Source organism: Anguilla rostrata, chromosome 7, assembly GCF_018555375.3.
Source record: "Anguilla rostrata isolate EN2019 chromosome 7, ASM1855537v3, whole genome shotgun sequence".
Classification (NCBI taxonomy): Eukaryota; Metazoa; Chordata; class Actinopteri; order Anguilliformes; family Anguillidae; genus Anguilla; species Anguilla rostrata.
Genome location: NC_057939.1, coordinates 5,943,440 through 5,966,172, shown reverse-complemented (window position 1 = coordinate 5,966,172; position 22,733 = coordinate 5,943,440). Strand labels below are relative to the sequence as shown.

General features: G+C 51.8%; 1 protein-coding gene across 1 annotated transcript in view; it reads left to right on the top strand.

The window, feature by feature from the left end:
- The window catches only part of sbf1 (SET binding factor 1), a 61,284-nt gene extending 38,899 nt beyond the window's left edge, over positions 1-22,385 (top strand). Inside the window, exons 15-42 of the mRNA XM_064342492.1 lie at positions 339-451; positions 964-1,113; positions 1,717-1,785; positions 1,972-2,130; positions 2,588-2,832; positions 4,190-4,362; positions 4,854-4,927; positions 6,723-6,915; positions 7,096-7,223; positions 7,572-7,747; positions 9,764-9,900; positions 11,040-11,247; positions 11,699-11,895; positions 12,302-12,439; positions 13,276-13,371; positions 13,818-13,895; positions 15,392-15,564; positions 15,819-15,995; positions 16,398-16,499; positions 16,931-17,116; positions 17,830-17,956; positions 18,181-18,308; positions 18,647-18,880; positions 19,725-19,832; positions 20,385-20,590; positions 20,726-20,813; positions 21,434-21,565; positions 22,049-22,385. Coding sequence (XP_064198562.1) covers positions 339-451; positions 964-1,113; positions 1,717-1,785; positions 1,972-2,130; positions 2,588-2,832; positions 4,190-4,362; positions 4,854-4,927; positions 6,723-6,915; positions 7,096-7,223; positions 7,572-7,747; positions 9,764-9,900; positions 11,040-11,247; positions 11,699-11,895; positions 12,302-12,439; positions 13,276-13,371; positions 13,818-13,895; positions 15,392-15,564; positions 15,819-15,995; positions 16,398-16,499; positions 16,931-17,116; positions 17,830-17,956; positions 18,181-18,308; positions 18,647-18,880; positions 19,725-19,832; positions 20,385-20,590; positions 20,726-20,813; positions 21,434-21,565; positions 22,049-22,147 — 4,094 coding nt within the window. The 3' untranslated portion in view covers positions 22,148-22,385. The remainder of the gene's footprint in view (positions 1-338; positions 452-963; positions 1,114-1,716; positions 1,786-1,971; positions 2,131-2,587; positions 2,833-4,189; positions 4,363-4,853; positions 4,928-6,722; positions 6,916-7,095; positions 7,224-7,571; positions 7,748-9,763; positions 9,901-11,039; positions 11,248-11,698; positions 11,896-12,301; positions 12,440-13,275; positions 13,372-13,817; positions 13,896-15,391; positions 15,565-15,818; positions 15,996-16,397; positions 16,500-16,930; positions 17,117-17,829; positions 17,957-18,180; positions 18,309-18,646; positions 18,881-19,724; positions 19,833-20,384; positions 20,591-20,725; positions 20,814-21,433; positions 21,566-22,048) is intronic.
- The last annotated feature ends 348 nt before the right edge of the window (positions 22,386-22,733 follow it).

The following is a 22,733-nucleotide window of genomic DNA, read 5'->3' as shown; positions in this document are numbered from 1 at the left end:
GCCGTGGGTACGATTACGCGACCCTTGGTTTTAAGGACGTGGTTTCTGACCTCGTGGATCTGTTGATGTTATAGTGCTGGGGTGTGCAGTCTAATCCAAAAAAGGGCCAGAGTGGGTGCAGGTTTTTATTTTAGCCTAACACTATGACCCATGATGATAAGTCAGATAAATCAACTTCAGTTCATGGTCTTCAGTTAAGACCTTCAGGTAAGACTGGACATGTCTGTTATAGTGTTCATGTCAGGTCCTGTACTTCAAACTGGGTTTATTCCTACACGTGTTTAACGTTTTCCATAGCGTGAGTAATACTCATGCCAAAACATTCTTGCTTCTTGCAGAGGACATAGTGGACAGGAACGGGAACGTGCTCGCCAACAGTGCACGGAGGCTGGAGGTGGTCAGGAACTGCATTACCTACATCTTCGAGAACAAGATGCTGGAAGCAAAGAAGGTGAGACTCACAACCACACACACACACACACACACACACACACACACACACACACTCACACACACATACACACACACACACACACACACACACACACACACACACACACACACAGACTCGCACACACACACACACACACACACATACACACACACACACACACACACACACACACACACACACACACACACACACACACACAGAGACTCGCACTGGCACACTGAGGACATTCTCCATTCACCGGCACACTGAGGACATTCTCGATTTTCCTATTGAAGTCTCCTTGTGTGCTTCCACAAATTAAGCTTGTCCCACAAACTCTATGGGACTTGACTGTGGTCCTAATCAATGAGCCTGAAAGGTTTCAGCTATATTTGTGTATTGGGGGCTGACTTGTGTAATGAATGCAGCTATTCTGCTTCAAGCATTCTTTTTTTAGTGGCTGTAACAAACATGTTTAAATCAGAGAATGCTTAATGTTAATGTATGTTGCGCTTCTCCTCGCCCCCTAGCTGTTGCCGGCGGTACTGCGGGCGCTGAAGGGCCGTGCGGCTCGCCACTGTCTGACCCAGGAGCTGAACCTGCACGTGCAGCAGAACCGGGCCGTCCTGGACGACCAGCAGTTCGACTACATCGTGCGCATGATGAACTGCACCCTGCAGGTATGCCTGGGAGCCAGTACTCTTACATCAGCGCACTGTTGCATTGTGGTAAATGTAGGCCAAGGGAATGCTGTTTGGACTCATTTTCCAGGCCCTAGTTGGTGCTATTGCTTTCATAGACTTCACTCCATATGTCTGTGCACTACTGTAGTATATGTTGATGTAGTATAAAATGGCCATCTGCTGTACTCTCCTGTGGTCAGTATTTTTAGTTCCTCATCTGTGCACAGGCTTCTTCAGGATTTCATTAGGAAGGATCACCTGTTTTTCTACAGAAAAAAATGTTTGTGGTGTAGTCATGAAATTAGCTTTTTCACCCACTGGCCAGAGTGGGCTGGTGGATTCTAAAAATTACCGGCCTTTTTCTGGATTTTTCCAGCCACGTCACCTTTTGAAATGTAACACAGTCTGGGTGATTACCTGCCGAAGTGGCTGCTCGATGAGAAAACCAGCCACAATCAAAAATTTACCAGCATTCGGCTGGTGGTGGGTGTTCATTTCACACCCTGATCACAGCCTTATCTTGCGGTCACGCTGTGAAAAGCTCTGCAGCGACGTCGTGCCTGAGAACGTGGTGTTTTTTTTTCTTCCTCTCTCGCTCAGGACTGCTCCCACATGGACGAACAGGGCATTGCAGCCGCGCTCCTTCCGCTGGTGACGGCCTTCTGCAGGGTACGCGCGCCGCCCCTCCTTCGCTGTTAAAACCGCCGACATCCCGCCACGTCACACGCTTCCACGAGTGTGTTTCACTACGCGCGGCGTACCGCCCCTTCCTCCTGAAACGCTCCTCTTGACGGTTTCACGCTGAAGCTCCTGTCCAGTGACGTGACCTCGTTGGGGGTTTTTTTTTCTCTCCAGAAACTGGGGGCGGGCACCACGCAGTTCGCCTACAGCTGCGTGCAGGAGCACATGGTGTGGACCAACATGCAGTTCTGGGAGGCCATGTTCTACAGCGATGTGCAGAACCACATCCGGGCGCTGTACCTGGAGGTCAACGAGAACGAGCAGCCCTGTCCCGTAAGAGCAACGCGAGCGCAAGCAAACGCCGACTCTGTTTCCTGTTTCCTGTTTGTTACGCGTTATGCCTGTCCCTGAAGAATAGACAGTGATGCACATACGATGCTGTTGTTACCCCGTAAAATAAGACATTGTTACTGCAGTACCTGCTCTTAGTGAGCAGGTGAATGAGACAGAGAGTGAACGGGTGGGTTTGGGTCATCAAGTTTGTAGGCCTGTGCCCTTACGGAAATGGAATATACTTGCAGAGGAAATATAATAATACGTACTGTATATATTCTGCAATTTTTACTTTAAGAAATATATTGCAACATCTGAAAGTAAAAATGATTTCTGTACGTGCCTGTGTATTCTGCGCTTGTGTATATTTCAGCGTGTTTTCTATGTGCATAAGGCTAGGGCGGTATTAATGGGCAGAGCTAACCCGCTAACCGCGCGCGCGTGCGTCCCCCCCCAGGACCAGGAGTCGCGCTCGGCGCTGGAGATCGCCTCGGAGCAGCGGCGCCTGTGGCCCACGCTGTGCAAGGCCAAGCAGCAGGAGCTGGTGCAGAAGGAGGAGAGCACCGTGTTCAGCCAGGCCATCCACTACGCCAACCGCATGAGCTACCTGCTGCTGCCGCTGGACACCAGCAAGAACCGCCTGCTGCGGGGCACCGGCCTGGCCGACGTGGAGAGCGTCAGCAACAGCTACGTCACCAACAGGTATGTCGCTAGCAGCTTCGTCACCTACGGGTACGTCGCTAGCAGCTACGTCACCTACGGGTATGTCGCTAGCAGCTTCGTCACCTACGGGTACGTCGCTAGCAGCTACATCACCAACGGGTACGTCGCTAGCAGCTACGTCACCAAGTGGTACGTCGCTAGCAGCTACATCACCAACGGGTACGTCGCTAGCAGCTACGTCACCAAGTGGTACGTCGCTAGCAGCTACGTCACCTACGGGTACGTCGCTAGCAGCTACGTCACCAAATGGTACGTTGCTAGCAGCTACGTCACCAAGTGGTACGTCGCTAGCAGCTACATCACCAACGGGTACGTCGCTAGCAGCTACGTCACCAAATGGTACGTTGCTAGCAGCTACGTCACCAAGTGGTATGTCGCTAGCAGCTACGTCACCAGGTGGTACGTCGCTAACAGCTACGTCACCAAGTGGTACGTCGCTAGCAGCTACTTCACCAACGGGTACTTCGCTAGCAGCTACGTCACCAAGTGGTACGTCGCTAGCAGCTACGTCACCAAAAGGTACGTCACTAGCAGCTACGTCACCAATGGGTACGTCAGCAACAGCAACGTCACCAACAGGTACGTCGCTAGCAGCTACGTCACCAAGTGGTACGTCGCTAGCAGCTACGTCACCTACAGGTACGTCGCTAGCAGCTACGTCACCTACAGGTACGTCGCTAGCAGCTACGTCACCTACGGGTATGTCGCTAGCAGCTACGTCACCTACGGGTACGTCGCTAGCAGCTACATCACCAATGGGTACGTTGCTAGCAGCTACGTCACCAAGTGGTACGTCGCTAGCAGCTACGTCACCAAAAGATACGTTGCTAGCAGCTACGTCACCAACTGGTATGTCGCTAGCATATACGTCACCAAAAGGTACGTCACTAGCAGCTACGTCACCTACAGGTACGTAGCTAGCAGCTACGTCACCTACGGGTACGTCGCTAGCAGCTACGTCACCTACGGGTACGTCGCTAGCAGCTCCGTCACCAACTGGTACGTCGCTAGCAGATACGTCACCAAATGGTACGTCGCTAGCAGCTTCGTCACCAACTGGTACGTTGTTAGCAGCTACATCACCAACATCTACGTCGCTAGGAGCTACATCACCAGCGTCTACGTCACTAGCAGCTACGTCACCAACGGTTACGCTGCCAACGGGTACCTTGCCAACGGGTACGTCGCCAACGGGTACATCGCCAACTGGGGACTGCCACGGGAGCAGCATGGTTTGGGCTTGAAGGCATACTATGCAGGATTTCATTACCTTGTAAATATTGGTGAAACTTCACTTGAACCCTTCGACATAAGGAACCTCCCTCCTCTCCCACAGCATCGCGGGCAGCATGGCGGAGAGCTACGACACAGAGAGCGGGTTCGAGGACGCCGAGAGCTCGGACGTGGCCAACTCGGTGGTGCGCTTCATCAACCGCTTCGTGGACAAGGTGTGCAACGAGAGCGGCGTGACCAACGATCACCTGAAGGCCCTGCACACCATGATCCCAGGTGGGTGCGGTCTCCGCTCGCAGTCTCCGCTGACTAACCTGATTGGACGGCTCAGGTCAAATCCCGAGTGATCATTTTATGTTTGGGCCTCAGCTCCTGTTAAAAAACAGACTGGAGGACATTTCATGTTTTCAAAACATAGTCTAGTCAAGTAGGGCGTTAGTTAGGGTGTCATTTAAAGAGATCTCAGCTCCAAGTTTAATTCATATTTCTGTCTATGTCTGGGGTTTATGCCTTTGTGATGGTGCCAGTTTTACAGCACCTCCTTGAGTTTTGGTGTCCAGATCTCTGCTTTGTTACTTGAAGCCTGAAGTTCAACACAGGCCTTGTATTTTCAGACATTATACACACCGGAAATCTTTTGAACTGATGGATCTTAAAAGTGCGGAAGTGTAGCTCTCAAACCTGAAGTAAGAGATCTAGCACGTTACACGGTGTGCCAGCTGTTGATAACTGACCTTAAAGGCTGTCCCTCTTTCTCCCCTCTGCAGACATTGTCCAGATGCACATAGAGACCCTGGACGCAGTGCACAGGGAAAGTAAACGACTTCCGCCCATTCAAAAGGTAACCAACTCCTATTTTTACGTATCGCTGGACAAAGACATGTAGAGACGCGAGCAAGCCCCGCCCCCCTCGCCCCCATCCACCTCAGAACCAAGCACGGCCCTCAGGTACGTCCCTCTGACTGGCAGCGAGCTGAGCAGTGCATGCTGGGCCTGGTGGCTCCTCCCCCTGTCGCCTCTGGCGCTTTTGCCTCTCGAGTGAAGAGTGAGCTTTTCCCAAGCCGTTTGCTGCTCTCGCTGTTGGACCGTGCTGCCGGTGGTCTGTGGGGGTCTGGAGCTCGGGATGGGGCGGGGGGGGGGGTTTGGCTATGAAACGCAGCTCGCTGTGTTCCGCCTTTTTTTGGCCCACGGTGGACTGTGGTGACCCGCAGACTAAACCGGTCTGCTGTGGGAGATCTGGTGCAGGACGCCGCCTGGGGGGCACGTCGGGCTACAGCTGAAAAGCTTGTGTTGCAGTCCAGTGATCCTGAGCAGATTCATAACTGAGACAGTGCCGACTCTGGACAAGATGTACAGTGAGCTTTAGGGTTCCTCAGGGATGACCCCGGAACAGCAACCCGGCCCAAACAAGCTTTTCTGGCCCGCCCGCGTCGCCTGTGAAGGTGTCCTCCAGTTATTAGAGCTGCTCAGCTCAGCTGGTGGACTGCAGGATGAGAGAGAAGTGGCATCTGGCTGCCAGCATTACAGTACCATACTGACTTAATGTTTCAGCTACAGTAAGAGCCTAACTATTGTGGCGGAGCATTTAAAGATTATCGCTTAGATGAGATAAGAAGTTGTTCAGAAGTGCATTCAGCAAAGGACAGTGCTGTGTAATGGTCTGACGAGCCAAGAACAGGGTCAAAATGCTAACGCGCTAATTTCTGTGTCTCGGCTCTGAAATTCTCTCGACTCGTCACGGCAACAAGAGAACCACTTTCACATCCCCGGCTCGGGTTCCCAAATGAAAAACACAAGCAGTGGATACATTGAACTTAATCGCACCGAGCGGGAGAATATTATCTCTCTGAGAGCAGCTACGGTTTTGAGTTTTGAGTAACGCTACCCCCTCCACACCCCTGTCCCGCACCCTCCAACATGTGTGTTGGCACGAGCTCAGCGCATGCCCTCTGTCCAAACAAACATGACCTGTGTGATCCTTTGAGCGTGCTTCAGACGGCGTGCATTCTTGCAGTGAATCATGCGCAGATTAAACTGGGCGCTTGCAGCTCTTACAGAATTTATCAGCTGTGAAACACAGAATTAAATGCTGTCTTAACTTTGGCGATCTGTTAGCAAAACTGAATGTTGGTAGGATTCTGTTGGCCTTTAGGAAGGAAGAATATCTTTGTCTTTTCTTCTCCAGGAAAGATATTTTGAATAGGTCACACTGCGATGATAAAATGATACCATGTCATTTCAGTTTAGACAGTATTTGTTGAGGTGAAAGCCTTACCCCTAAACACACCCGCAAACATCAGCTGTATTTTCCTTAGTTTGTCAGTTTTTGTGTTTTTGGGTATTCCTGATCACATTCCTTATTGACTTCCACATCTTCTGACTGAAGCTGACATTATAAAAGTCACAGTAAATTCAGTAAAATTCTTCACATTTCCTCTCCCATTGTGTGAGTGCAGTGGTGCGTTTGCTTCACCTTGGCTTCCCGCTCTGTGTGCGGTGGCTCGTGTGGCACGTGTTGCGGTGTTTTGGGTGTCTCTGGCTCCCGGTCGGTCAGTTAACAGCCTCTCTTCTCCTCCCTCTTCCCGTCCATCTTCCATCCGTCTCTCTTCCTGTTCCTCTTCCTGTCCCGCCCGCAGCCCAAACTGCTGAGGCCCACGCTGCTGATTGGCGAGGAGTTCATGATGGACGGCATGAGGGTCCACCTGGTCTCGGACGGACGGGACGAGGCCACTGGCCTCATGGGGGGCCCGCCCCTTCTGCCCGCCGAGGGCGCCATCTTCCTCACCACCTACCGCCTCATCTTCAAAGGCACCCCCAACGACCCCGGGAGCCCTTGAGCCTCCTCCCCTCTCCCTCCCCTCCTCCCTCCCCCTCCCCCCCTCCCCTCCCCTCCCCCAATGACCCCCTGGGTGAGCCTCCTCGACGTCCTCCCCTCCCCTCCCCTGTGACCGCGCCCTCTTCCGTTGCCCCGGAGACGTGACGAGCCTCGCTCTGGTTCCGTCCCCACAGTGGCGGAGCAGGTGGTGACCCGGTCCTTCCCCGTCGCCTCGCTGGTGAAGGAGAAGAAGATCCAGGTCAGCGTGCCCATGGACCAGTTCATCCAGGAGGGCCTGCAGCTCCGGTCGTGCACCTTCCAGGTACGGTGGGGTACCTGCGTTTCATAGAACACCCCCGTGTTTGAGCGACCCCTCTGTGTTTGACACGGAAGAAGGCCGTTGAGCCATCCTTTACAATCCCGCTGCATTTAAAGAGGTTAAACCGCCTTGATACAAGAAAGTAATTGGCTGAGCCAGCTCAAGGCTGTAACATTACATGTAATATTGGTGGGTTTGAAATGCATAGATCCTGAGAACTGCAACCCTGTAGGAGGGTCTGGGGGTATAAAATTGATTTGATTTGATTTGATTTGATTTGATTTGATTTGATTTGATTTGATTTGATTTGAATAGAAGTCCTTTTTCCCCTCTCTCGTGCCCGCCCCACAGCTGATGAAGATCGCCTTCGACGAGGAGGTGGCGTCGGAGCTGGCCGAGGTCTTCCGCAAGCACCTGCACAAGCTCCGCTACCCGCAGCACGTCCAGGGCACCTTCGCCTTCACCGTGGGCCAGTCCGGCAAGATGGCGGTCGAGCACAAGGGCAAGGACAAGAACCAGTCCCTGAGGTGAGACCGCGTTTGGTTTCCACGAGCGCGCGGTGCGTCGGTCGTCCGCGTCGAGCGGGAGCGGTTCAGCGGGACTCGTCTCCTCGCCCGAGCTCCCGGCTTGCAGGGGTCGGTCGGTCGGTCGCTCCCGTAGGACTCTGGGAAACGTAGTGCATCACACGTGGCACCTTTACTGTTTCTGGGGTCAACTACAGAACAGTCCGTATTAAAAGCCGTAACTTTTTCTTGCAGCCAGTTTTCAGAATTTACAGTCTTGCCTCGAGCAGTTCTCCTCTAGCCGGGTTTTCTGGAACATTCCCGGTGATACCTCTTTCCTTTTTTTCCTATTTAAAAAAAAAAAATATATATATATATATATATATATATTTCCAGCAGAGTGTTTTTATTTAAATCCCTATAAATGAGTAATGTGCGGTTACAGTCATGCCCTGTGTGTGTGTATGTGTGTGTGTGTGTGTGTGTGTTTGTGTGTGTGTTTGCGTGTGTGTTATTTTTTTTCTTTTGGCTAAAAACAAATTGTAAATCAAAAAGGGGGGAAAAGGTGTGCCTTCACAATTATAGGGCTATGTTTCTTTCGGTAGATTTGTCCTGTAAGCCTGCCTAGCCTGTTAAAACAGCATGGTCTCGGTGTCCCTGCAAATGTGAACGTTTTCTCCTTTATCTCTTCTTACGGGGAAGTTACTGTGGTGCCATAAATGTTCCATCTGTAGCACCAGTTTATTGGGGTAGTAAGTCCAATATTTTCTCGTTGGATAGTGTCACACTGACATAACAAGGGCTTTCTGTCGCTATCTAGGGCCTGAAATCTGTGCCAGTGGTTAATTATTAATCACAGGAAAATGTGATAGCTATACTGCTAACCTATCTTTCGTATCAGAGCTAAAGGAGGTTACCTTTCAGATGATTTAACTCTACCCTGCCGAAGCGGCTCGTATGTCAGCCGTATTCAGTGTTTCCTGAGTCAGTGATGAATTTGGAGCGCGTTGGCCTGCTTCACTCTGAAAGATCTAACACTGCTTTTAATGAGGAACAGTTATGCCAGGGGTCCTCAATCTTATCCTGAGCAGGCCGGTGTGTGTGCAGGCTTTTTGTTTCAACCAAGCAGCTACACACCTGATTCTACTAAATCAAGGTCCTTAGCAAAGGTTCTAGTGGCCGATTATTAGAATCAGGTGTGTTACTGCTTGGTCGGAACAAAAGCCTGCACCCACACCGGCCCTTTCTGGATAAGATTGAGGGACCCCTATGCTATACATTGCAGATATGTAAGAATATAACACTGATGTGTCGCTAAAAATATTTGATTTCCCTGTGACGATTGTAAGACTGTAAATGTTTTGTCTGAGTTGCACCTGCTCTCCTGCGGAGGGAAACCGTCTGACCTCAGGCAGCGCTGGGGGTCACTTAGGACTCTTCCCCATTAAAGCATCTCTAACGGTCCAGTTTCTCTCTGCTTGGATCTGTCAATCATGTCGGCTTGTCTCCGGGTCTCAGTCAGAACCATACTCCAGCAAAAGCTGTACTGTGCATAATGTTGTCAGCGAGAGCCCAGAGGCTGCTGGGAAATGTGGCTCGCGTGCACGGCTCCCCATCCGCTGGGCCTGGTTACAGCAGGAGGGCGTGGCTTATATGACACGTGCCACGTATATGTCACGTGGATTCGCACATTTTCCAGTCACAGCTGGGCTCTACGCTGACATTTTGGCCATGGAGCGCATGTGCTCCTAAGTTGAAAAATGTAAGAGCGTGCTGACATATCCCAATTACTGGACGTGCTCCTAAATTATATTTCCAGTTAGCGCTCGTAAATCTTTCAGGAGCGAATGCTTGTAAAATGGGAGCCCTGTAGCGCCCTGCACCGTGGGACTCACAAGCCCAGGAGAGTAACGTGCACCCTTCACCTGACAGAATGGTTCTCTCTCTCTCTCTCTCTCTCTGATTCTCTCTCTCTCTCTCTCTCTCTCTCTCTCTCTCTCTCTCTCTCTCTCCCTCTCCCTCCATCTCTCCCATGTGCAGAACTCTTTCCAAGAACCTAGTGAAGAGCGCCAAGAAGACCATTGGCCGGCAGTACGTGACCCGCAAAAAGTACACGCCCCCCGCCTGGGAGAACCGGGGAAGCTTCCCGCCCCAGCTGGACGAGGACGAGATCTCCGGTAACCGTCCGGGCGGGGCTTCTTCCTGGAGCTGTGTTTTTGGCACACACCTCATACCACACGCACAGCTTTCTCTGTTAGAGATGTCATGGCGTCTCTGTGTCCTACGAGACACAGCCCATCTCATCCTGATCCCATACTGTCATGTTATTGGACATGTTTGACAGGAAGTGAGCAGTCGATTAAAGTGTTTTTTCTATTTTTTTTCTAAATAGTTTTCATTTAATTTTTAAAACAAAAGCAGCACTGTACATTGCATTATTCTCTTTTCATGCATACATGTTTTGAGATGCCAGAAAAGGAGAAATGTGGCTGCTCACCTCCTTGCAGTTTATTTAACACAGCTCTCTTGAGTCACAAGTTTCCTTGGCCTAACGGGTTCCTTTGCTTCATTTAGGCTTATGTAAGTTGTTAGAAAGGCTGTTAGTCATTTGTTAGCCCTTTCAGGTCTCAGGTTTCTACATTAATGTATTGCTGAGGGCTTTTTCACACTGAAATATGAGGCTAATGTTGAGAGTTTCTGAAGAGGACTGTGCGCAGTATTCACAATTGCAGTTCACCTTTTGTGCTCCCCCTCTTCAAACTTCTCGACTCCTATTTTTTGAAGGTCAGCGCCATTATGGATGTTCCATAATGCTGACTATTATAGGTCCCTCCTTGGTCCTTAAGATTTCTGGCTACCTTATCTAACCAGTTGTTTGCTCTTCTTTGCCACTATGTGTAATGTGCTTCTATTACATCTAAGCTTATTATTTAGATTGTGAAATTGTAATATTTCTGTTGGGCTTCAGTCATTCATGAACAAAATAAACCTCTTCTTACTCATAGCTACGTAACTGGATTACTCATTTCTGTTTTGCTAAGTTAAAAGTTGGCCTTTACTCAAAATGTATAGCTTTTATATAGCTCGATATAGCTATTTATATATCGATATAGCTCAGGAGGTAAGACCGGTTGTCTGGCAGTCGGAGGGTTGCTGGTTCAAACCCCCTCCCTGGGTGTGTCGAAGTGTCCCCTGAGCAAGACACCTAACCCCTAATTGCTCCCAACGAGCTGATTGGCACCTTGCATGGCAGCCTATATATAAATGCAGTCCATTTACCATTGACCAAATGTGCGACTCCATGTTTGTGTCCCAGTGTCCGAGGAGCCGGAGCAGAGCTCCCTCACCCTGTCCTCCACCATCAAGTCCTCGGACCGGCAGACCATGAGCAGCGTGGTGGAGCGGGCCTGTTGCCGTGACTACCAGCGGCTGGGCCTGGGCACGCTCAGCAGCAGCCTGACCCGGTCCAAGAACGAGCCCTTCCGCATCTCCACCGTCAACCGCATGTACACCGTGTGCCGGAGGTAGGAGCCCCTCCCCTTGCGTCCGCGGATCGGTCCGGACCGCGCGGCGGCACGTCTGTGTCCTTTTCACACGGTGTCGCGTCTAATAATTACAGTGCAGTCACGCTATATTTGCAGTGTCTTGTGACCTGAAATAAATCGGCTATTTACCTAGACTCTTTGCAGTGGGCAGTCCTTTAAATAGTTCCATTTAAATGCCACAACCGTTACCAGAAAATAATGAAGAGACGTTGCAGTTATCCTAGAAATTCTCTACTGAATGTAAACTGTGACCCCCTTTGCACTAAATAGGTTCATTATATTTCGCAGAAGCCTCTGTTCTTGATTCTTCCCGGTCTGTTTGCCTGCACGTCAGTGTCTGTGTCTTTACCTGACAGACACACACAGTGGACGTGTGCAGAGTTTGAGTCCCCTCTCTCTCCCCCCCCTCCCCCCCCCCCCCTCGGGACAGCTACCCCGGGCTGCTGATCGTGCCGCAGAGCATCCCGGACTCCACGCTGCAGCGCATCTCCCGGTGCTACCGGCAGAACCGCTTCCCCGTGGTGTGCTGGAGGAACTCGCGCACCAAGTCGGTGCTGCTGCGCTCCGCCGGGCTCCACGGCAAGGGCGTGGTGGGCTTCTTCAAGTCCCCCAACGCGCCCAGCCCAGGTACCGCACATCCCCAAACCCACCCCCTCCTCCCAAGCCCAGAATCAATGACCTAGCACAGCCCAGTCAGTAACCCAGCACCCCCACCACAGCCCAGAGTCAATAACCCAGCACCCCCACCACAGCCCAGAGTCAATAACCCAGCAAACCCACCCCAGGTGAACTGCCAAACCCAGCAGAGCCCGGAGTCTCTAACCCAGCACACCCACCACTGGTACTCCCCAAACCCACATTAGCCCAGAGTCAATAACCCAGAATCCCCACTGTAGGTACACACCTAATCACCTAACCCGCCACTGCTCTGAGTCTTTAACCCAGCACCCCCGCCACAGGTACCTGCCAGATCCACAGTCCAGTCACCCGGTCTCCTGACTGACAGCTGTGTTGCTCCTCCCCCTCCCTGCAGGCCCCTCCCAGACGGACTCCAGCAGCCTGGAGCAGGAGAAGTACCTGCAGGCCATCATCAGCTCCATGCCCTCGTACTCTGAGCCCAGCGGCAGGAACACGCTGAGCGGCTTCACCTCCGCGCACATGAGCACCTCAGGTCAGCTCGCCCCCAAAGTTTACCTCAATATTCACCTCAATATTCAACCCAACGTTCACCCCAAAGTTCACCCCCGAGTGCCATGCTTTCTGGGTGCTTCAGCCTGCCTGAAAATTTGATGAGCCTATTTAACCTGTTTGGTTTGCACGAGAAGTGCGGTCATCAGACAACCTTGTAAGACCAAACTAATTGATGTGAGCCTCACACTTCCAACTGTACACTTTTACTTCCAGTTCACTTTTCTGACTTTTATCTAGATGCTTTTTTTTGGGCTAACATTACAGCCAAGACGGGTCTTTGAGTTCTTTTTTTAGTTGTTTACATATTACTTTGAATATCATACGATTGGTTAAGATGCCACTATTGGTGGTCTGTGTTAAATGAACATGTTTTAGCTGCTTGTTCTGAAGTGTACCCTGGGAAACTGTGGTAGGGCCTGAGGTGCTGGTCAGGAAGGCCTGGTCACATGTCTTCTCATCGCTGTATTGTAAGTAAGCTGAAGGCGGCGGGCGACAATGATGCCTTAGCCTCAGTCAGCAGTGCGCCAAAATGAAAAGCGCTGATTCTGATTGGCTGTTGCTCTCACCAGGTGACCGAATTACCTCTGTGACTTCATCACTTTAAAAGAAATCACGCCCGTTTGATTGGCGGCTGGTTGTCCTTTCACTGGCATGCAACTTCTCTCCTTCGAATGGATCGTAAAGCCAATCCTACTGCTTTTAATCCTCTATGCAAAGAGTGATTTCGAGCCAAAGGTTGGCGCTTATGCGGAAGGCGGGCGGCATGCCGCCGCTGGGCCGTAACCGTGCGCCCCTCTTCTGTTTTGCGGACTCCAGACTCGTCGGACAAGCTGCGGCAGCCAAAGATCGGGGCCCTGATGAAGCAGGTGATGGGGACCAAGGAGGACACGTCCGGGACCTTCAGCAGAGGAGGTGAGCCCCACAAGGAGGACGTTCGGTGGCGTGAACCGTGTCTTAGAGTCACTTCCTGTCTCTTAAAAACCAATGATGGGATCCACGAAGACTGCAGAAATGTGTTAGCAAATCCCCCTGTTTGTCGCTCTTCACAGTTACATTGTACTTCATCTTAATGAGTTGAGCTTTTAAAGCCCACATTCCATTCAGTGTCATTCAACAGTACTGTTTTGTGCCATTGCCATCATTAATCCTTTGAATGATCCTTTTTTTTTGAGAAACGGTTGTAAGAGAATGCAGGTTTGGAGAGCGGAGGGCTGGTTACGGCTTGCCCCCCTGTCACAGATGGGTGTCGCAGGGGGGGGAGACGCCCTGCTGGTGGATGTTAAGGGTTGTGCTTGTGTTGAGCGGCTGCGCGGTGGCTAACGGGCTAACGTGCTAACGGGCGTGTCTGTCCTGTTCAGCCACGGTGCAGGGTCGGGCGAGGGTCGACGCCCTCTCTCAGTCTAGAGCGTCGGTGAAGACGCGAAACCTGCCCAGAGGTACGGCAGATCGGGCTGGGCCGGGCCCCCCCCCCCCCCCCCCCCCCCGGACTCAAACCTGTAGCCAATCAGATGTCTTTTAACGGCTCGTTTCCGCGCTAGCGTCAAGTCATCGTCTCGAACTAACCTCGTGTGGTGTGTCGTTCGTTCGTCTGTGTTTTCTGGCGCCGCCACCAATCAAATCTCATGACGTGTTTGTGTTGATCTGCAGGCCGAAAGCCAAACACCGCTCCCAACCTTGTCACGTGTCTGTAGCGACTCTCTAGCGTTTTTGTTGTGTGCGCTTGTTGTGTGTCTCTGATCTTTTCAGATTTCACGGGTCAGAAAAGGACGCTCTGGTCTCGTGAGATCTCTGTCTGTTTTGAAATCTCAGCAGTGGAATGAGCGGAGAGTTGTGCAACCCTCCGGGGAAATTAGCTCAGGCACGGAGCTATAGCGGAGTTGAAGTCCCTTTCTGACTCCTGTGTGATTGACGTTGCTCCTATTGAGCAAGATGAGCGTTACGCAGTGGGCAGCCTAGTTGGGTTTCAAATTAAATCCACCCCTCAAAAAGAGAAAAAAAAAAAACACTTACAAAATGGAAAAACAAAGTCTCAGCGTTGCTAAGCAAACATGTTGGACATAACTGCTCGTGGGAAAACGACATGGTGCAACACTTTTCTTCCTCCTGGATTTTTGTTTTGGCATGCTCACGTTTCTCACTGACTCACCCACTTATTCACTTTCCCACTGACTCACTCAGTCATCAACTCACTCACTCAGATTCACTAACTCAACTACTTATCAACTCACTGACTCACCCAGTCATCAACTCACTCACTCAGATTCACTAACTCAACTACTTATCAACTCACTGACTCACCCAGTCATCAACTCACTCACTCAGATTCACTAACTCAACTACTTATCAACTCACTGACTCACCCAGTCATCAACTCACTCGCTCAGATTCACTAACTCAACTACTCATTCACTTTCTCACTGACTCACCCACTCATCAATTCATTTGCTCTGTTTCACTTACCCCTCTCATCCACTCACTCAGTCTCTCTAATTTAGTCACTTAATCATTATTGCCTCACCGACTCACCTACTTGCTCACAGATTAATTTTCTGTTGAAATCACTAACCGAATGACTCACTCACTCAGTAGCTCACTCACTCATTCCCTGAGCAAGTGTCTACCACAGTAAAAAGTGTGTCACCACTAGAGGGTGCTGCCATCTCCTTTTGAATCCCTGGTTATGTTCAATACTGGCGTTGATTCTGAGTATTTTCCACCCATTGGAACATCGTAATGAATCGGTTTCGGTTCTTAGTTTCATGTGACCACTGTATTACCTCACCTGTCGCAAGAGCACTCTGGTCTTCAGCACTGGCTGCGGGGCTGAGTGCACTGTGCTGTGTGCTGATTGGTGGGGAGGCGGAGCCCCGTGTCCTGAGTGACAGGCAGTCCCGTGTGTGACGCTCTGCCCCCTCCCCCCCGCGCCTGACAGGGAAGTGGGGCAGTATCCGTGGCAGCGGCCGGATGAGCGCCTACATCCCGGACGCGGGAGGCCGGCTGACGGCGAAGGACTCCCCGCAGGCCAACGGCGGCCCGCCCGAGGCCCACTTCCTGCGCCAGCAGAGGGCCTACCTGTACATCATCGGGGACAAGTCCCAGCTCAAGGTGACCACACCTCCCCGCCCCTCTCTCTCCCACTCACAGAGCCAGAGTAAAAACACATCAGAGAGGACACTTGTGATTGAGGCTCGTGCCTTGTCCTTGTGTCGGGAGGTTGTGGGTTCTAATCCCAATGCGTGACTTGACTGCCGGGTTGCAGAATATCTTTGGTATTGGGGACTGTAAGCTCTGTACTATGATTTAGCGCCTTTAATTTGACCTCTGACCCCTAACTGCTGACCTATCCCCGCGCCCCGTAGGGCACCAAGCAGGACTCGTTCCAGCAGTGGGAGGTGGTGCCCATCGAGGTGTTCGACGTGCGGCACGTGAAGACCAGCTTCAAGAAGCTGATGAAGGCCTGCGTGCCCAGCTCCTCTTCCTCAGACCCCAACCTGTCCTTCCACCGCTGCCTGGAGGACTCGGAGTGGATGTGCCTGGTGAGGGAGCGAGGGCGTTTATTCCCAGGCTGCAATGCTTTAACACAGCAGGTCCCAGCATGTAGGCCTGGAACCAATACAATTAAAGTGTATTAGGTGGACTAAATAACGTATGTGCATGTACCGTAAGTTTATTTTCTGTACCTAATACACTTCCATTGGCATTCAGATATGTCAGATTAAATGCTTTACCTGCTATCTTGAAGCGATTGCAAAAAAAAAAAAAAATTTTGTCCCATATTAGAACATGTATCGGGCTCCAGCGCCGTCGGCCTACTTTGTTTTGTTTTGTTTTTGTTTGATTTGTCGCGATGGGTATTGTTTGCCTTTTACTGACCATGCCGGACTGTGCCAGTGACCGTGTTTCCCTGTCTGCGTGTCTGCGTGTCTGCGTCTCCCCAGCTGCACAAGGTGCTGCAGGTGTCCGTGCTGGTGGTGGAGCTGCTGGACACGGGCTCCTCTGTCATGGCCAGCCTGGAGGACGGCTGGGACATCACCACACAGGTAGCTTACAGCGGCCACGGTGGTTATACGCGGCTGACCGCGTAATGACCTCTCGCTCAGGACTGGTTCAACTCAGTTACCTTTACTCGACAGGCATTTGCACATCATTACTTACATGCTGTTTGCGCCAGTTTACCTTGTATTGCGATCTCCTTTACATTACTACGTATGTGCTGGAGCAATTCAGGGTAAGCGCCTTGCTCAACGGCAGCACAACAGCAGTATCCACCCTGGAACTCGAACCCTGCAGCCCAGTTTACATTACCAGCCCAGTTCCCTCACAATTATACTGCAGCACCACCCCTTAGCCTAGGTTTGAGCTCATGAGGGCAGCCTCTGGGAGGGGTTTGAACGGAAGCTAGCTTTCTGTGTCCATAGTGTGCTGTGCTCTGACCGTGCCTCCCGCCCCCCCCCTCCCCCACCCCCCCCAGGTGGTGTCCCTGGTGCAGCTGCTCTCGGACCCGTACTACCGCACCTTCGACGGCTTCCGGCTGCTGGTGGAGAAGGAGTGGCTGTCGTTCGGCCACCGCTTCAGCCACCGCGGCGCCCAGACCCTGAGCAGCCAGAGCTCCGGCTTCACCCCCGTCTTCCTGCAGTTCCTGGACTGCGTGCACCAGGTGTGTGTGTGTGTGCACCAGGTGTGTGTGTGTGTGTGTGTGCGTGTACCAGGTGTGTGTGTGTCTGTGCGTGCACCAGGTGTGTGTGTGTGTGTGCACCAGGTGTGTGTGTGTGTGTGTGAGTGAGTCTGTCTGTGTGTGTGAGAGAGTGTGTGGTCTGCGTGTGTGTGTGTGTGTGTTTGTGAGTGTGTGTGCACCAGGTGTGTGTGTGTGTGAGTGTGTGTATTTGTGTGTGTGTGTGTGTGTGTGCACCAGGTGTGTGTGTGTGTGTGTGTGTGTGAGTCTGTCTGTGTGTGTCTGTGAGTGTGTGTGGTCTGTGTGTGTGCGTGTAAGTGTGTGTCTGTGTGTGTGTGTGTGCGCGTGTGAGTGTGTGTCTGTCTCATTAAATAGTCATTTAATATGAAAACCTGTGATCTAGTTGTACTTGCAACATAATGTTTTCTGTTTAAAAGTTGTAAATTTGAAAAAATAAATCAGCAGAATATTTCTTGCTGGCACTGTTGATCACAAAGAATCTGATCCAGGCCACTTCATACTAGTAAGTGGTGGCCTGGCAGTCCAGTTTGTTGTGTTTATCCCTGTTTAGTTGTCATAGCTACCTAGGAGCTAGGAATGAGCCAATTAGGGATCACTGAGGCGGCCAAGGGAACTCCCGTGAACCAGGAAGTGCCTGTGTAGTCTTTCACTGAGCCTATCCCTCCCTCTGCCTGCAGATCCACCTGCAGTTCCCCATGGAGTTTGAGTTCAGCCAGTACTACCTGAAGTTCCTGGCCTACCACTACGTTTCCAACCGCTTCCGGACCTTCCTGCTGGACTCGGACTACGAGAGGATAGAGCTGGGTGAGACAGCCATTTTACTTCCCCTCCCTGGAGGGTTCCTGTCAAACGCTGCGTGGTTCTGGATTAACCCTGAGGACGACTTCCTACCTTCAGGATCAAACGGTGCTCAAACGTGGCCTTGCCCTTACAGCCACAGCCTTGGCCCCGCTCGCCTGTGTGTGCGGACGGACTGGGACGTTATTAAAGAGCGTTGTGGCCTAACGTACGCTCTCTGTCCCCCGTAGGTGTGATGTACGAGGAGAAGGGAGAGAGGAAGAGTCAGCAGCTGAAGTCCGTGTGGGACTACATCGACCGGCTCAACAAGAAGACCCCCATCTTCTTCAACTACATGTTCGCCCCCGAGGACGGGGAGGTGAGGCCCTGGATCACGTAACTAAGCATGCTGCACACAGTCAAGATGGCTGACTCTGTGCTTAAAAAGGTCTTTTCCCTACATTGAGGAATGAAGTTCCCTCATCGGTACCCCGCAAGACAGATATTGAAGTAATGACCTGAAATCCTTTGAGTGTTACATTTTTAAGTGACCTGACCTACTTATTGTGGGCTTGAAGGCACAAAGAATGTTTTGTATGAGTGACAGTGCATTCTTTTCCACTGGGGCCCGGCCACGTGTTTATCCTGCCACCCGGTGGCGAGTTTGGTGTACTGCAGCCGTTTAAAGCGATCTCCTTCTGATCTGCGCGCACACAGGTGCTGAAGCCCTACAGCAACATCTCCAACCTGAAGGTGTGGGACTTCTACACGGAGGAGACGCTGGCGGAGGGGCCGTCGTACGACTGGGAGCAGGTGCAGGCGCCCGTCGAGCAGGCCGAGGAGGCGGAGAAGCCCGACACGGCCGGGCCCAAATCCCGCCGCAGGGTGGTGTGGCCCTGCTACGACCGCTGCAGCAAGGTGGTGCCCGACGCCATCACCAAGCTGCTCCAGGTGAGTCAGGCCCCGCCCCTGCCCCGGCCCCCGCCCCGGCTCATTGGCTGGGGTGACCAGCTCTCCTCACTAATGACCATAGAGTTTAAAGTGCGCTTAGCTTGGCCCCTTAAATCCGAACGTCGCCTCGTCCCCGTTTTGTAACCTCGTCCGGATCGCCGCTCTCACGCCGGTGTTTGGGCAAAAAGTAGGTCTGCTCCAGAATTAGGGATTGACCTCCTTCTGTGCTGGTGAGAGATTCCGGTATTGAAAAGGCAATTACCGCTATTTTGTAGCTTCCAAAGCGGATTAAGCAGGGCTTTGTTTCTGCTTGGTTCGCATGAATGCTCCTGATTGAAGAGACTGACATTATTGTGATGTCTTGTTTTTCTTAGTCTACTAAAAGGAACCCTTTTCATAACCAGGCCTTTGCAGGCTTATCTTATCTACACCTCTGTGATTCGCCATTCACTTGCTCTGTGAAGGCCCTGATTCAGAGGGAGTTACACTGCAGGATGTTTACAGTTGAAGGATGCTCAAGGGTAGAGTGGTGTGCAAATCTGCAGCCTTTCAGTTTGGGATCCAGTACCCTGAACACCACTGCTGTGATCTGATGCTGTGCTGTAGTTCAACAGGAAGCAAAACTGCCTGATGGCTATGCCTGACGTGTGTGTCTGTGTGTCTCTGTGTGTGTGTGTGTGTGTGTGTGTGTGTGTGTGTGTGTGTGCGTGTGTGCGTGTGCGTGTGTGTGTATGTTTGTGTGTGTGTGTGTGTGTGTGTGTGTGTGTGTGTGGTGTTGTGTGTGTGTGTGTGTGTGTGTGTGTGTGTGTGTGTGTGTGTGTGTGTGTCTGTCCATGTCTTCCAGGAGCTGCAGTCTCTGGAAACAGAGCTGGGCCAGGTGTCAGAGAAGTGGAAAGACACCTGGGACAAGATCAAAGCCACACAGCGTACAGAGAGCAAGCTGGAGAGCAGGGTGAGTCTCAGCGGCCAGCCATAACCCAACCCTGGGTCTGTCAGCAGCCAGCCATAACCCAACCCTGGGTCTGTCAGCAGCCAGCCATAACCCAACCCTGGGTCTGTCAGCAGCCAGCCATAACCCAACCCTGGGTCTGTCAGCAGCCAGCCAGCCATAACAACCGGTCGTCAGCCAGCATAACCCACCTGGTCTTCACAGCCAATACACTTTGATCTGTCAGCTTGCAGTTATAGTGTGATTCATTGTGTGGTGTTAGTGCATTAACCGACACTATTTTTTGCTGGCATAAGATATGCATGTAGTCATGTACAGGATGTACTTGCTGATTTACTGATAGTAGATAAGAAAGTGTAAATAGATGTGGTTATTACTCATCAGTGTGAGTGAATGAGTGAGCAGGTGGATGAGTGAGTGAATGAGTGGGCAGGTGAATGAGTGGGCAGGTGAGTGAGTGAATGAGTGAGCAGGTGAGTGAGTGAGCAGGTGAGTGAGTGATGTTCGTGTGGAGTCTGCGCGGTGTGATAATCACCCTGAACTCCGTCTCCCCAGCCCTCGTTCTCCAGCTCCTTGCTCATGTCCTCCAACCTGAGCCACCAGCGACGCTCGCAGGGCATGTACCTGCAGGAGGGCTCCTCCATCAACCTGCCGCTAGACGCCGAGGGCAAGGCCACCTCTGCGCCCGCGGGCAGCATGGCAGGGCGGCCCAGCACCAGCACCCTCTACAGCCAGTTCCAGAGCACTGAGAGCGAGAACAGGTCAGCACCCGTTCTCCAGGCGTCCCTGGGGACCCAGGCCACGCCTCCCCTCCCCTTCCCGCTCGGGATAGGGCACAGCCTCTCACTCATCTACATTTTATCTCTCTGTTACCCCCCCCCCCCCCCCACTCCCAGGTCCTTCGAGGGGATCCTCTACAAGAAGGGGGCCCTGCTGAAACCGTGGAAACCGCGCTGGTTTGTGCTGGACAAGACCAAGCACCAGGTAAACACCGCGCCGTTCGGGGGACAGCCAGGAGGATAGAAGACGAGCGGGAGGCCGCAGGCCGTTCACCTCCTGCTACATACTGTACACAAGGAGCACAAACGCCAGCACACATTCCTGAACATACGCTAGCTCTTTGCTTACGTACCGTACGCACATTCACTGGCCTATTTTAGCCCTGTCCGAGGTTATTCACTGCCAGTCCACAAGGGGGCAGCCTAAGCTAATCTGATTCTTCAAAGCAGTTAACACAGGAAATGATTACTTCTTCGTTGGTATTTTCTTTCCTTGAACAGTGTTTACATTTAGCGCCTCTAGCAGAAACGCGTGGAATTGCACCACACGTTTTGCGGCACGTTACAAAATTTGGACTACACATTTTGCTACGCCAGAATACAAGGAACGCCCCCTGTGTCGCTCGTGGTGTTGTTGTGCGTGTTCCTTGCGTAGAGTATGTGACGGGCCGAACTCCTGTGTGCTTTTTAACAACCGGCTCCTCACCCTGGGTCAGGGTCTGTTTCTAGGCAACACAAGTCCATTAAAAGACATGCTCTGTACCGTTAAAAATATATCGAAATGTTTGAAGAACGTTTCTCCTGTTCCCTCCGTCCCTCCTGCAGCTGAGATACTACGAGACCCGACAGGACAAGGACTGCAAGGGCATGATCGAGCTGGCGGAGGTGGAGTCCGTCTCCCCGGGGACCCCTGCCATGGGGGCGCCCAAAAACGTGGAGGAGAAAGCCTTCTTTGATGTGAGTGCTCCACCTCCAAGCAGCTACGGCCCCTCGTTCACTGCCATGTTACAACACTGGTGTTATTCTTCTGTGTTGTCTTTTCTGCATTTCAGACTGCATATCAAGTACAAAACCTGACCCCACGTATTCTTGTTTGGGGTCAGTTTGACCCCATTCAGTGTTTGACATCTCCTAAAAACCAGTTAACCTTTTTTTTTTCATCTTCATACTATATGACCTTTTCTAATTTGGTGGGATTATATAGTAAACATGCAATGGAGATAATGTTATGTTTTTCGCATTATTTGTACCAACTTTGTGTACGAAGGTGTTATGTGGGGTCATTTTGTCCCCAGGATCTGATTCATTGTGGATGATTCCGGTGGCACTTTCCCTCACAGCTTTCAAAATTTCATTTATTTCAGGCTCTAAAATGAGAACTTTTTTTTTTTATTTTGTACTGTCTGACTGTTTCGTTTTCGTTTTTCGCTCCCCCGACAGCTGAAGACGACCAAAAGGGTGTACAACTTCTGCGCCCAGGACAGCGCGAACGCCCAGCTGTGGATGGACTGCATACAGAGCTGCCTGTCCGACGCATAGGAGCCGCCAGCGCAGGAAGTACGGTCCTCTCACCGTAGGAGCACAGACAGACCACTCCGCTGGCCAATCACAGGGCCCCACCAGCTGCCCGAGGGGCGGGGCGTGGCGGGGCAGGGTGGGGAGGGGCCTGGTTGGGTCGCCTAGATCAGTATTGGTGGCAGAACTGATGATGTCATCACGTCACCATAGTTCAGTGTTTTTTTCCCCTCTGTTTGTTTTTTATTTTTAATTTTTTTTTTTTAAACCCACCGTAAAAGCCGCGTGGCGTGTCGTCTTGCTGTTGGAAAGCTGCTGTTCGTTAGCCGTCACTGTGCAGCACCTTTGAGTCCAGCCGCTGTTTACAGCCGGTCTTTGTGTTATAGGAGCACGGTAAGCGGACGGGTGTGTGCGCGCCCAACCGACGCTTTTCCCTTCCAGGTGGGGCTAGCCTAGCGCACGGTGACCACCGCCATTCCGACGGGACGCTCTCTCTCTCTCTCTCTCTCTCTCACATTCCCGAAGGACTACAACCACTTCCGAAGGACTACGATTCCCACGATTCGCCCCCCAGCCGGCTCGCTGAACTCTTCCTGTTTTCGGAGAGGAT